General features: G+C 45.4%; 1 protein-coding gene across 2 annotated transcripts in view; it reads right to left on the bottom strand.

Annotated features, from left to right (window-relative positions):
- Tnr (tenascin R) overlaps window positions 1–14,355 on the bottom strand; it is an 82,097-nt gene that overhangs the window by 40,838 nt on the left and 26,904 nt on the right. For both annotated transcript variants that reach the window (XM_004626781.1, XM_023710343.1), the window contains 3 exons: window positions 2,943–3,032; window positions 1,669–1,932; window positions 796–1,065 (listed from right to left, as the gene is read on the bottom strand). In XM_004626781.1, the coding sequence (XP_004626838.1) occupies window positions 796–1,065; window positions 1,669–1,932; window positions 2,943–3,032 (624 nt within the window). The remainder of the gene's footprint in view (window positions 1–795; window positions 1,066–1,668; window positions 1,933–2,942; window positions 3,033–14,355) is intronic.

Genomic DNA, 14,355 nt, shown 5'->3' with positions numbered 1-14,355 from the left:
TTTGGGTTTGGATTTAGAAATGGCAAGATAAAAATACTCCAGTTCATCTCAAGTGTTTTCTCTGAGATTTGTATATTATGTTTTCCAAACAATGTACAAATGAACCCCAATTTTGAGTACAAGGTCACTATATAGTTGCATGCCAATTCTATGTTACTTTGAGGAAACATCATTTGCATTACAGTCCTTGTGGGGCAGTGATGGATGTCTCTATCCAGATGGCTCTTCACTGTAGAGGGGTCCTCTTGCACACTATAGCTGTTTTCAGGGGTTTTCCTTAGGCTGGTAGATCTCTGGACCAATGCATTTAAACCTTACCCTCTTCAAGACATTAGATCGGTCCTACCTTCTGAACTGGAGTTTCCCATCTTATGTATATTATGCAGCATTGGAAGAAGTAGCAGCATTTGAGAGTAGCTCACAGGCCCTCTCTGGTCGTAAAGGAAGTCCCCTACAGCTTGAATATTTTTCTTTCTATATTTTACTGATTTGTCAAAGGCTATTATGAGATTCACTATATATATATATATATATATATATATTCTTTTATTTATTTATATTTATGTGGTACAGGGTCTCACTATGTAGCTTGGACTCATAGTGATCCTCCTGTCTCAGCCTCCTTAGCACTGGGATTATAGGCATGTGCCACCACACCTGGTTTTGGTGGCCGGCATGGCTTACCCAGTGTTCTGGGGCCAGCCCAGCATGCAGTACTAGGGCTCAAACCAGGGCTTGGATTTCCCCAGGCTAAGATTCACCTCTATCAATTGCTTCCAAGTCTTCTGGTCTTACCTGTGGTGATGGAGCCCATGATGGGCTCAGAAGTCACCGTGCCATGGACAGCCACCAGGTTGATAATATACTCTGTGGCTGGCTGTAAACCCATAAGGACAAAATGCCTCTTGGTGGCATCCAAGGAGACCTCCATCATTTCTTCCTCTTCATCTTGGGGACTGTAGTTCAGAATGAGTCTGTCTGCTGGGGGAGATGGGTCACTCCAGGTAATGTTGACACTAGAGGATGTCACATGAGAAAAGTGCAAATGGGAGATAGGGCGAAAGCCTGAAAAATACAGAAGGTGGATGGTTCTGAAACACAGGTGATGTGTCAGCCATGGAGTTACAAGAGCCACTTGAGTGACTGGATCTGTTCTCCTTGCTGATAGATAGAGTAACATCTTCACCCACTGGCCCAGAGGGTCCATCTCCCTACACTTTAGTACTGCCTGTTCTACTTTTTGCAAGATGCATACCAAGAAACTTAATTCTGATAAAACCAGAAATACCTCTGTGACTTATTCATTACACAGATTCAGATTTAAAACCTGTCTTCTGGAAAGAATTTAGTCTGATCCCATGGATGCTAAGATTGCCTAGTGAGTTAGTGTAGAAAGAAAGATGGACAGAATCAATGACTATGTCCAGCCTTTAGACACCAGATACACATTTTCAGGCCTGTAACATCCTTATTCTCCTCTTCCCTATACTTCTTACCATTCTCACTTGAGACAGGTAGTGGTTTTCCTTTTCTCTTCTTTTTCTACACTCTATTTTCTCCTTTCTCTAAAGGAAATGGGACTTTGGAAGAGTGGATTCCCTGGATGACCTTTTCATGTGAAGGTCTACTGATTCATGAACTTGCCTAAGATTTCTCCCCCCCTAGTACCTGTGAAGGCATCCACAGTGGACTCTAAGCTCTGCTGCCGACCCCTCTCAGCAGTAATGGAGATGATGTACTCTGCCCCAGGCTCCAGATCTGTCAGTGTATATGAGGTCTTATCCTTGGGCACGGTGACTTCAGAGGCAATACCAGAGGATGGTGTAAAGGTAATCCGGTAGTGATCAATGGGGCCACTGGCCTTAGTCCAAAGAAGGGAGATGGAGGTCTCTGAGGAGGCTGTCACCATGAGGTCTCGGGGACTGTCAAGTTCTGTGGACCAACATAAGTGGCTTATTAACACAGGTTCCTCAGGGGGACCAGTATTTATTAGACCACTCTATGTGTTTCCAAGATACCAGCACGCCTGCTAACCATGAATTCTAGCTTGTCATTGTTGATGCTCATGTCACATTTTGTTAAGCCATTTCCTTTTGAAGATGACCAATAGCTCAACAAACATTATTATTAAGTTTGATTTCACTGGAATAATCTACCACTGGGACAAAGCTGGCTGCATGTTTTCAAACTCTCTATATTAATTTACACCCAGCTTTTCTCAGTCAGTTAACCAGAATAAGACTAGGGCCGCAATCAACTAGGAATGTGACATTCCCGGCAACAGAAGTTTTCCTTGGTTTCCTTCTGTCTCTGTCCATGGGGTCATCTTGACTTGGCCTAACCATGGGTGTACAGATGACGTGACCTGAGGTTTCTTGTAGACTTGTCTGTGTGCTTCTCTAGTAAGACTGAACCTTGAGGACAAGGATCATTCCAAAGACCTCATCCCAACTCAGCCCACACCGCGGATAGCTGAGCTATTGGAATTATTTTGAAATTTACCTAGGATTTAGAAACAAAAGTAACTGTTGGCTCCAGAGCAGAAGAGTCTCAAGCAGATTTAATAGGTTATTTCCTCCATTGGCCTTTTTGAGGGCTGCTATTGTGCAGGCTGAGGACACGCACCTCCTCCTGCCTGCTGTCATGTGGTCTAGATAGAAATACAGCTTGCTGTAGCTACAGCATCTGCCCTGCACAGCTCTGGAGAGGCCTTCATACAAGGAGGATTGAGCACAGATCTATGGGAACAACGATGGTATTCCATCCTGCATGTCTGACATCAGAAATTGGTTATTCATAGGTAAATGTGGTCATTATGTGATGATTGGCACCAGGGCCTATTCGCTGGGGGGCATAGACTTCTGAGAGGTCTTGGCAGAACAGGTCCCTATGGCTCCTGAACTTTCAGGCTAAGCCCTCTTTCTCGCCATCCTCCTACTCACCAGTCCTGGCATTCATGGTGGCTGGCACGCTTTGCTGTGAGTTCATGATGGCAGATATTCCAACTCCATACTCAGTGCCAGGTACCAGATCTATCAGTAGATGCAGAAACAAACATTATTCTCTGTGTGGATTGGGGTGGGGAAGGCTGAAAGGGAAGAAAATAATCTTCAGGCTTTATGTTCAGCCATCTCCGAGTTCTCTTCTAATTTCACCTAGTAGAAAGTCCCACTTTCCTACTTAAGAAATCCATAGCAAGCTGGTAAGATGACCTCACCCATGCCCAGCATCTTTTTTGCTGCCTTTGTCAGTGGCCTTCAGAAGTTGGACACCTGTGTGCTTGGAGTCTCAGATTGGCTAGAACTGGGAAGAGGTTCCTTGCTGAATTGGAGGAACATGTGGTCGAGAGCTACACTCTCTAGTGGAATGGGTGGATCTTTAAGGCATTTCTTGAATGTCAAATATGAGGATTACACCTCAGTTTTATAGAAAGGAACTGAGGCTGCATGTATACTCTGGGGTCCCCTCTAGATAGCATGTAATGGCCCCCACTAAGCTCAGTGATTTGGGCCTAGAGCTGTGGTTCCCATCTTAGAATGACTTCTGATGGACTCTAGGAAGGTAGAAGAAACATAAAAACTGTCTAACTAAAGGGCACAAGCCTTTGAGGAAATCCCTCAGGGGTTCATTATGAAGAATCACTGACAGGCTCCCTGAGGGTCTGGGATTCTCTGGGGTGTCTCCCTGCCCTCTTCCACATTTATTTGCAGACCAATTGTTTTGACTTGTGTACTAGGTTCCTATTGCTGCTGTGACAAATCACTGCAATTTAGCAGCTTACAGCAATGGCCCTTTAAGATTTTATAATCTAGGATGTTTGCAGTCTAAGATGGTTCAGCAGGGCCACATTCCCTCTGGGGCCCCCGAGGAGAATCCGTTTCTTTGCCCTTTTCTAGAGGTTTCCTGCACTCCTTGGCTGATGGCTGCTTAATCTATCTTCAGAGCCAGTGCCTTCGCATTGTCGCATCTGTTTCTCATCTAATTGTGGCTTTCACTCCTCATGCATTTACCTAATAGGGACCATTGTGATGACTTTGGGATTGTCTGGATAGTCCAGGATGACATTCCTCATCACAAGACCTTTGATTTCGTAACATTTCCAGTCTCTCTTGCCACATAAAGTGGCACCGTGCTAGGAATTAGAATGTGGACATCTTTGGGGATGATTCGATCTACCACAACTGGTGCAAAGTTACCTTTGTCTGTAAGCCTAGAGTTGCAGAGAAATTAAACAAAAATCAAATTATCATCTCTGGGGACTTCCCAGGGTCAGTCAGACAACTCCTGTAGGCTTTCTGTGAGGTCACATATGGGCTCCCCAGCAACATGGGCTATGATAATGTTATTCTGAATTTACGTGCTTTTTGAAATTGACTGTGGAGACTCACTAGTCCTTGGGACGAAGGTGGGGTGGGAAGTCCTTTACGCATTGGTGTTGTTTCCTGCAGCTACTGTTATGTTACTGCAAACTGGTGGCTTACAATAACACAAGTAGGGCCGGGGAGATGGCTCAGTGGAATAAGCGCTTCCCTGGCAAGCACAGGGTCCTGAGCTCAATCCCTGGTTCCGCAAAAAAAAGCAAAAAACAAAAAGCAAAAACCAAACAAACAAACAAACCAAACCCACAAGTACATCCTCCCACAGTTTTGGAATCTAAAGGACTAAATTCGGAGGGTCAGCATGGTCGTGCTCGCTCTGGAGGTCCGAGGGAGAATCCTTCCTTGCCCCTTCCTGGCTTCTGATGCTTGCCAGCAATGCGTGGCTGTGGCTCACAGGCTGGCCTGTCACTGTACACTCTGCCTTTGTGTGTCTGTGTCTTCTCATCTTATAAGGACACCAGTCACAGTGGATTTGGGGGCCACTGAAATCCAGGAAATCCAGTACGACCTCATCTTAAATGGACCACATCTACAAGCAACCTCTTTCTAAAAAGGGTTTGTTTACCTCACTATATCAACTTTTTCTAAAGAAAAAACAAGACATAGTTTGAGAAGATTCTCAAACTTCTAGCCTTGGGGTTCAGGGTTTCGAGCAGGATGTCAAGGCCTTGCTCAGCCCCCATCCCCCCCTCTGGTCCCTGAGGCAACTATGTCTTCCCTGAGATTCCTGAGGTAATAGAAATGATTTTGGCAGGACATGCCTGGAGAAGCCTTCCCTTAACAAATAGCTTATGGCTTAGTTTAGCTGAGGAGATAAATGCTGCTACAGGTTTATCCAGGGAGTCCCTCAACTTTAGTATAGCCCCACACAATAAATATCTGCATACGTGAGCATGACAGGGCGCACCAGGGTCTAACTGACCAGGCTTTCTTGAGGGAATGAGCTATGTGCTGAGTAGGCATCAGGATCAGACTTCTCTTTTCTTTCCCAAACCAGTTTTTTCCCTTTCCCAACCTCAGTTCTTTCTTTGTCTAAAGTGTTAACATGAGTGGAAATAAAGTATGAATTCTGACAGACTTTGAAGTCTGACACACTACCTTTTATATTCAGGGCCTGCTGCCTCCCACATGTGTGATGTTGATCACTTAACATCTTTGGGCCTGAGTTTCTGGAGAATGGGAACAATAACCATTTCTATCTCCAAAGATCATTGTGAGGACTACCAGCATGGATATGTTCAAAGGACAGTTCCTGTCCCATAGCAATAATAACCAAGATAATTATTACCCAGCACTGAGAACTGTTCTAGGATTTTGAGTTCTTTAATATATATCGTCTCATCCGCTGCAGAAAGTGTCCCAGACTCCCAGACACTTACAGGTTGGCCCTAGACACACCTGCAGTTGTTGACTTGCTGAGGCTTAGCATGTGGACTCTGATGGCAACTGGGATATCCAGGGCTCAGTGAGCAGCTTGCACTAGCTGGGGCGGGTGCCTGCCTCTAGTTTGAGTGGGTGATTGCAATGCTTCCAGTTTTGTTCCAAACACATATTTATCTGAAAGTACTTTTGGTGAATCCCAGGTACATCCTCAAGTTGGAGAAATTAGATTATATCTGGGATATAAACTACTTCTCCTAGACAGCTGATTGAGACCTCCCATTGCCTATAATGAAGTAGAAATTCTCCAACATAGATGAAGGGTGACAGATCGAGGGAGTAAGACAGAAATTATATGTTGCCAAACGGATCTAACATGTTAACGTTTTCATCCAAGTATCTTATTTATGAAGCTTAAATGAAATGTTCAATAATTTACAACAGAACCATCTTCTCCCAGAAAACGGCAGAGCTGAATTTAAAGCACTTTCTTCCCAGGGTTTCTGTCTAGGGGTTGGGGAAGTGGGACTTGCTCGGGGGCTTGCGCCTGCTGCTTTCTTTGATTTTCAGCAGCTTTCTTCCTGTGGTACAAGTGAATTGTTACTCTTTGCCAGCAGGTAAAATGCAGTTCTGCTGGAAAAGAAAATGTGTATCGAGGACCTGCTCAGTGCGCCTGTCTATCAGCACTCTGCGCTCCGAGGGAATCCCTACTTTGAAAGAACCCACCGCTCTCTATCAATGCTCCCTTTACCTCTCCACCCAACTTCTGCAAGTCCTAGCTTATAAATGGCTTTGTTCTCTTTCTTAGCAAAAGCTCAGGAAATTTGTCCCGAAGGAAACCACTGGTCTCCACCCCTCAAAAGAATTTCCTTTGTTAGGTTAGAGGTTGACACTTTCCAACTCTCATCTCTCATCAAACTTCCATTCTTTTCTGAACACCCAAAGCACACAGTTCATCCATTCCCCAAATACTGCTAAGGGCTTCCTTTGTACCAGGCACAAGATTGTGCACAGGGGATACCAGCAGAGCTAAGCAGACCTCATTCTTGCCCTTTTGGGGATTAAAAGAAATCTGTACTGAAAAGTAATTAGTTGTTTAATATGTACCCTCAATATGTCAAGCTCCATGCAATACATAATGTAGGAGAACAATGAAGGAAAAAGAGCAAGGAGAAAGAAAAAAGGGAGAATTTTTTAAATGTCTGATGGTAAACTACTATTACAAGTACATTTTCTTAGAGATTCATGTTATTTCACTGAATTCCCCTTGGCTTTGCTGGGTGTATATTGCTCCAGAGTGAGTATTCTCAGAGCTGTCCATGCCTTGGGCAAGGTCACAAACCTAATAGAAAGGAAAGCTATGTTTGGAACCCAGTCCCCATGTTCTCGCTGGCTCCTGGCCTTAAGCCCTAAGAATCTTACAGGTTGGCAGTGGGGACTGGAGTAAGCAAATAGTTGCAATTTGAGTGACTTCATACAGCTCTGTGGGGTGCTAATAAGAGCTTCTCCCGGGGAGGATGGGACCAGCATAGGCTGGAGTAGCCAGAGAAAGGACTTCAGGTGGACTTTGAAAGCTGGCTGATATCAGGAACGGTGCAGGGAAGGAAATCCAGAATTCTCTGGAGCCACAGTGGGGAATGGAGGTAGCAGTAAGTTAGTTAGGGCTAGAGAGCAATGGAGATGAGAAAATTCTTATGTGCACAGTGAGAACTATGGAAACCTATTCCTTCTGCTTGCTGGTGGTGGTGGAGCAACTGGTGGGGAGGAGGGGCCCCCAAACCCTCATTGCTCCCTCTTACCAGCAAAAACATGAATAAAGCATTGGGGGCTGCAGGTTTGATTGGGTTCCAATGGACATGTAGAAATAGGGACCCTTCTCATTCCTAAGTCTCTGGATTCATCTTCAAAGCTCCAGCTCAAGTGGGGATAGGGATTTTGTTGACCCTAACACCTTGGCCTCTTGCTTTCACAGAGAAGCATAAACTGAGGCCCCTGTTCCCAAGGAGCTCAAAAGGTCATTTGTTTTTGATGGCAACTATGCTTTATATGGTTGCTGTTAATTTTTGTCAGTCTCCTCAATAGATTCTTAGGTCTTTGGGCCCAAGGGTCTAATTTTTTGTTTTGTTTTGTTTTTTAGTATGCAGCATAGTGGAAGCATGTCTGAGGCACAGAGGCAGCATGGTGACAGTGGATGGAAGAGTGATGAAGACTTCCAAAAATGACATCTGAGTTTGGTTTTGAAGGCTCTGTGGACATTTAGGTGCAGAAAGAACATCGCAGGCAGAGCAAATAGTATATGCTGAGGCAGATCTGGGCAACATTATTTACAAAAATTAAGATCTAATGTAATGTGTGGCTTGGTCGATGTCCTCCTCTTCCATCCCCAAAAACCAAAAAACTCAAAGGTGATTAACCAGATCATCTACATTTTTGCTGGCAAGTTAACTAGACTGAAGCATACTTGCTGGCATTGGCTCTTTCTCCAGTTGGTTGTTGATTTTTCTGACTAAGAAACTTGAACCTTTTGGGAGTTTAATGTAAGGCTGTCCCACAGGGAATTTCCCCGTGGTAGAGTTCGGAGACCAGAAGTTTCACTGATAGAGAGGCATTTGCCCAAGCAAAAGGGCAGCCGCATGCTTTCTAGGGATACATGAGCTCAGATCATAGGTTCCTCTCTCATATCTTCTTATGTGGGAAGGAGCTTCCTTGGGGTTCTCTGAATGAGCTGGGCTTTTGAGTACATTTCTCTGCTTTGTGGAGTATAGATGATATTCAACCAGCATGAAAAGCAATCCATTCTACCCTGGCTTAAAACCCATATTGAGAAAGAAAACAAATATGACTAAGAAATGTTCTCAGGTGGAACTCATTGCCAGTGAAATTAACAAGAAACATGGCTCATCCCCCTTGTCCTCCAAGGATACCCCATTTGTAGGCCTTTACTGGAATCAAGTGTTCTCTGCTGAAGAAGCCAAAGTAGAAACTGAAACATTGCACCTGGCTGTGCTCTCTGCTCCTCTCTCTCCAGTCTCTTAACCAAATAAGGGACAGAAGCTCTTATGTCCTGTGAGGTGGTAAGTGAATGGCTCCTTTTATCTTCTGCCTACCTTCCTACCCCAGAAATGTTTAGAGGGTGCCTTGCCAAAGTGACCACTTGGGGTCACTGTGACTTTGCCCAAGGGAGGTTGAATGCAGCTTGGTCCCAACCCCTAGGCCAGTTTGGATCCTCCTGTCAGAAGAGTCTTGAAGACTGAGTTATTTGAGTTTGGGCATGGGCCTGTGGGGAGAGAGCAGGCGAGGGAAGTGGGCACCAAGTGCCTTAGTCAGTGCTGATCAGCTAACTGGGCTCCTTCTGGAATCTCAGATTTCTTCATGGAAAATCCTCTTGTGAGCAAGTCTTCTACCTACTCCTCTTAAGATCACCCATTTACCCCTGATAAAGAAATGTAGAGTTTGGTCAGTGTCCTCCTCTTCTGTCCGTAGAAGCCAGAGAACTCAAAGGTGGTTGGTTAACCAGATAACTTGACTGAGACATGCTTGCTGGCATCAGCTCTCCTGTAGGTTGTTGGGCTTTCAGACTAACAGCTATCTGAGTGCTGAAGAGAGGCCATCACAGCACCAGGAGGCCCTGGATAGAAAATGCCTCATGAGGAACCATGAGGGCTGACTCCTTCTGCCATGTTTCCTGGTCACAGGGCTCCTTGAAGGTGGCCTGACCAAAAAGGAGGCCTGGGGAGAGCCTAGGTGGCCAAGGGCAGAGCCTTCTGTCCTCTGGGTATAACGTGTGGCCACACACTCCTTACTGGTGTGGACTGCAGGGTTCCCCTCAGAAAATGGCCAGGCTGATGTTTACATTCACATTAATCTTAGGTGAGGAAGTTTGTTTGTTTGTTTTGTTTTTGTTTTCTTTTGGAGGGGCAGGTACTGGGGCATCAAACCCAGGAGTACTCTACCATGGAGCTACATCCTATCCCTTTCTATTGTTTATTTTGAAGCACGTTCTCAGCAAGTTCCTTGAACTGGGCTCAAACCTGTGATTCTTCTGCTTTAGTCTCCCGAGTCACTGTGATGCCAGGCATGTGGCCCTGCACTTGGTGGGAAGCTGTTTTGTGATCACATTCCAGTTGGGAACTTAGAATCTGCTTTTTCCTTTCCTCCTTTCTTCTCCTCCTTTCCTTCTTCCCTCTTCTCCTCTCCCTCCCCACTAGGAGTCTTCCATGTGGCTCATTACTTTTCCTTGCTATGTAGACAGTGAGTGGTGTTGTCAGTCCCTGTCATCTGGTGCCAGTTTCTAACCCACAGGTGCCCGATGGGCTTGTATGGGATGTAGACCTGGGGACTTCGCTGGGGCTGCAGATATGGTACACAGGCCAAGCAGACATTAACTTAGCTAAGAGACTGAGTCTGAAAAGGACTTATAATTAAGAACTCGGAAGTCACCAGATCAGGGGAAAGCCACTGCCCAAATAATTTGTTCAGAAAGAAATTTATACTTCACAGAGAATTCTCTGGCCATTGCCTATAGAGCATAGGGGGCGGTGAAGTATCTGGTATTTGAGAATCTCGGCTTGGGCTCTGTGTTGTCAAGGATGAAGTTTGTGAGGGGGATTAGAAGGAGTGTACCATTGTGAGCCCTTTGAATGACCTAGGACCCCCAGATTCAGGAAGGGCCTGGTTTCCCCAGCACAAGCATCAGTGGTGGCCTCAAGACAAGGGCTTCTGCAGGGAATAGAAATCCAGGTGCCATCCATCTTTAAGGGTTGAGGTTGACTGTGGGACTGAAGGGGACTTGAACAGGGGTCAGGGTAAGATTAGGGCTGCCATGGGTCCAAGTGTGAGCTTGGTGGATGTGAGTTAAATTAAAAGACATGGTGGATATTGAAGGCCCCTGTGTGCCCGACTCCTCACATGTACATTGAGGTGAGCATGTTTTCACTTCATCTTCTCCACAGCCCTGTGACAGACAGGAGGAGGTCCTTCAGGACAGGAAACTGAGGTACAGGAACTTAAGGAATTCACCCAGGGGTGCATGTGGATGAAGCTGTGTGCCTCAAACCTGAGTGCATGAGGTGCCAAGCTGGGCTTAGAATGAATGCTTCTCACCAACGAATGTCCCAGGGTTTTGATGCGCAGGCTATGGCTCAGTAGAACTGGGGCGGAGGTCACTGTTCTCCTGCTCCCCACACCTCAGGCCCCCATGGTGCAGCATGGCACCAAGCTTCTTGCAGAAGGGCCTCCTGAACTGTGTTTTTGCTCATAGGACTGAGCACCTCTTGCTTCTTCACCATCATTGCTCAGTTTCTGAGCAGCAGCCTCTGTCAGCAGCACTCACTGAACACATCCCCTATAAAGCCTAGTGATGATACAATGCAGTAGTGGCATTATTCCCCTCTCCACAGAAGAAGAAGCAAAGGCTTGGAAAGCTGGTTGGGTTCCCCAAGTCACAGAGGAGTGCTGGCCTTGCATATAAGGCCAAAGTCTGGGCCTGAGCATGCCACACAGAGCCAAGTCTTCCTAAAAGGCAGGGGTCTTCCTAAGATTTTGCATAGGTCTTAGAGGGTAACAGACTTTCTTCATAAGGGCCCAGTGGGTCAGGAGGGAGAAAGCACAACTTTCCCTAGCTGGAGCTGAGCTAGTTCTTCCTTCCTACCTTTCCCTGCCCCAGATACTACAGCCAGAAGCGAGAAATCCTTCTATAACTAGCATTTCCATGAGGTGCATGTACTGGACTTGATTGCCTTTGAGCCTGCAATCCCTCCATAAATCTCCCCTGCAGTGAGCTCTTTGAGATACTTTTGTGAAGCATATATACATATATATGTATGTATGTACACACACACACTTTCATAAGTACAACTTTAACATAGATTATCAACCTATCTAACCTCACTACCCAACAATATTTCCCCATTCTTTCTAGGTCTGTTGCATTTGCATTTGGACTGTTCCTTTCTCTCATGGCTTGTGTCTAGAAGTCTTCAAAAAGCCTCATGGGGCTTTTCAGGGTGGCTGGATCTCGAGTGCAGGATGCTGGGGTCAAGGGGGTGTGATGACTAGTTAGCCCACTGATTGGTTTGGCATAGTTCTGGGTAGAATTAAGAGTACTCCACCCTGGGAGTGAGTGCCACCTGCCCTAGAGGACAGAAGGAGGGCCCTGCTTGTCCTGTGCTGTTGCTGCTTTGTTTGTTCACTACTTTACTGTCTCCTGTCCCTATGATCGGTTTCTTCTCTACCATGGGCCACTCTGCCTTGGAACCAGCTGAGCATGGACTGAAACCTCTGCAAACTGTGAGCTGAAATAAACCTTTCCTCCTTTATCTTTTGGTGTTGGGTATTTTGTTCAGGCAATGAGAAAAAGCAGCTACATCTTATTTGTCTAGTAGAAGCAGCCATGGAAGGGAACTGTTGGACTGGAACTCAGAGGTTCTAAGTGGCTTTGATCATGACTGTCCTTTGCTAGTTTTGTCAGTCTGGGTGCATGTGTTCAGACCCTCTGAATCTCACTTTCCTCATCCATAAAATGGGAATGCTAACAACATAGATCTCCTGAGTCTTTTTTAAAAAAGAATAGAAAAATAATAGATAAGATATTAGAAACTTTTGGATGCTACTAGAGGCTATACTCATAAGTGAAATAAATCAGACCCACATGTACAAACATCATATTTTCTTCCTAGTGTAAGAATCCAGAAGAGTAAATAAAATCTGAAAGGTACAAAAGATATAGTAAAAGGAAAAACTCTTGAGGTTTTTGCAAAGATTAAATTTAATTCTGTGAAAGTGGATAGGATACGTTAGATCGCCAAGGATCTTCATTTTTTTTCTGAATAGTAGGAAACAGTAACTAGAACAAGACTTGGTTCTCTTTGATTCTCATGATATGATGTAGCCTCCCCGAGACAACGAGCTGTCATTTCTGCAAAACTGCTAATTGCCAAATCAGCCTGCAGCAGTAGGCAGGGTTGGACTGTGTTTCCTCTCGTATCATTTAGGCTTTTTGTTTGGTTTAATTTTTGCGAATGCCTCCAGCTCTCTGCAGGCCCTTACACTAGCAGGTCTGTCCTTTCTGTGTCTAATTCATTCCTGTTAACTTGCTTGGTCAGCATAACTTCCCGTCTCCTTGCTGTGTTTCAGGAGCACACCTGTCTGGAAGAGGCATATACTGTATTTACTTTAACTGGGCTTCATTTGGCAAGGAAGTCTGGAATTTCAGCTCTGGAGGAAAAACAGCTTTGATTACACTGCTCTTGAGTACTGTACGCATTCTGTGGTGTGTCCCTTGTCTAGTAAATAGGAAATGCTCCTGCAGAAAGCCAAGGTGTAAGTAACAGAGGGTCCGGGAGAGGTGGGTGGCCCTGGCTCCCTCTGCTCTACACAGCACCTCCTTCAGCTGAAAGCCATGCCCTGCATTAGCAGTCAGCCACCCTTGAGCATGACCCAGTGGGCAGGTTATCTTCAGTGGGGGTCTCCAAAGGAACACTAAGTTCCAATTCCTTGAGAGCACAAAATCTGCTTCCCAGCCAGGCATTGTGACCTGGGACACTGCTTTTGTCTATATCACGGTCTTCACTTTGACTCCAGCAACAGCCTCTTGGCAGGTCTCCTGGCCTCAGCCTTTGCCTCCCTCTGTGTACACCTACTCATTCCACTGATTTATTTAAAATTCCTTGATGGCTCCCTGCTTGTCTTAGGCTGCGTGAGACATGGCCAGGGTCTCCTCTTCTCATAGGCCTCTTGTTGTCTATGCCCTATCACTGTAAACTTTTGCAGTTTCATTAACTCATTAATTTGTGTGTTCATTCTGGTACTTATGAGACATTGTGCTGAGCCCAGGGGATTCAATTATATATAAAAATGTGGCTCAACTTCCAGGGAGCCTTAGGTCTGAGGTGAAGACCAATAATCAAATGATCACCTGCACACGGCTCAGGATAATGTGAGCCGTGAGGAGAGGTGATGTGAGATAACTTGGAGGACAAGGCTGTAGGATGTGGTGATCTAACCTCACTAGGGACTCACACAGCTCCTCCCAAAGTGCCTTGCAAACAAGGGGCTGAAGGGGACACCACGGTGGACCAAGCAAGGAGCAAAGCCCTCTGGCAGGAGGGAAAGTATGTTGGAGGAATTAAGGGAGAAGACTCACTGGGCCAAAGCACAGAGAGCACCAAGGGAAGGGAAAAGCAGGGATGGAGAAGGCAAGGGAACCAGGCAGGGCCTGAGGGCCACTGTGATGGTTGAATTTATCCTGAGAGCAACAACAAGTCCTTGGAATGAATGCATAATGTGATGGTATAATCAGAAATATACCTTGAAGAGTATATTTGGATGGGGTGAAGAATGGACTGGGGGGGCTAAAGAAAGTTGGGGATTTATTGGAGTAGTTAAGGCAAGAGAGGTTAGCAGCTTAGACCAGGTGATGGCAATACAATGAAAGCAATAGATACTTTTGATAGGTAATTGGCAGACATTTTTGTTATGAAAAGTCACAGGCATTTTTTGATTGGTGATTAACCATTTCAATCAATAGGATTCACTGACAGGTTGGATATGGGATGGGTAAATTAAGAGAGCTATGACAGTGTGAACTCAGCATCCA

This window comes from Octodon degus, unplaced genomic scaffold (assembly GCF_000260255.1).
Source record: "Octodon degus isolate 3935 unplaced genomic scaffold, OctDeg1.0 scaffold00017, whole genome shotgun sequence".
In the NCBI taxonomy this organism is placed as follows: Eukaryota; Metazoa; Chordata; class Mammalia; order Rodentia; family Octodontidae; genus Octodon; species Octodon degus.
The sequence above is the reverse complement of the archived record's forward strand: the minus strand, read 5'-3'. Positions and strand labels throughout refer to the sequence as shown.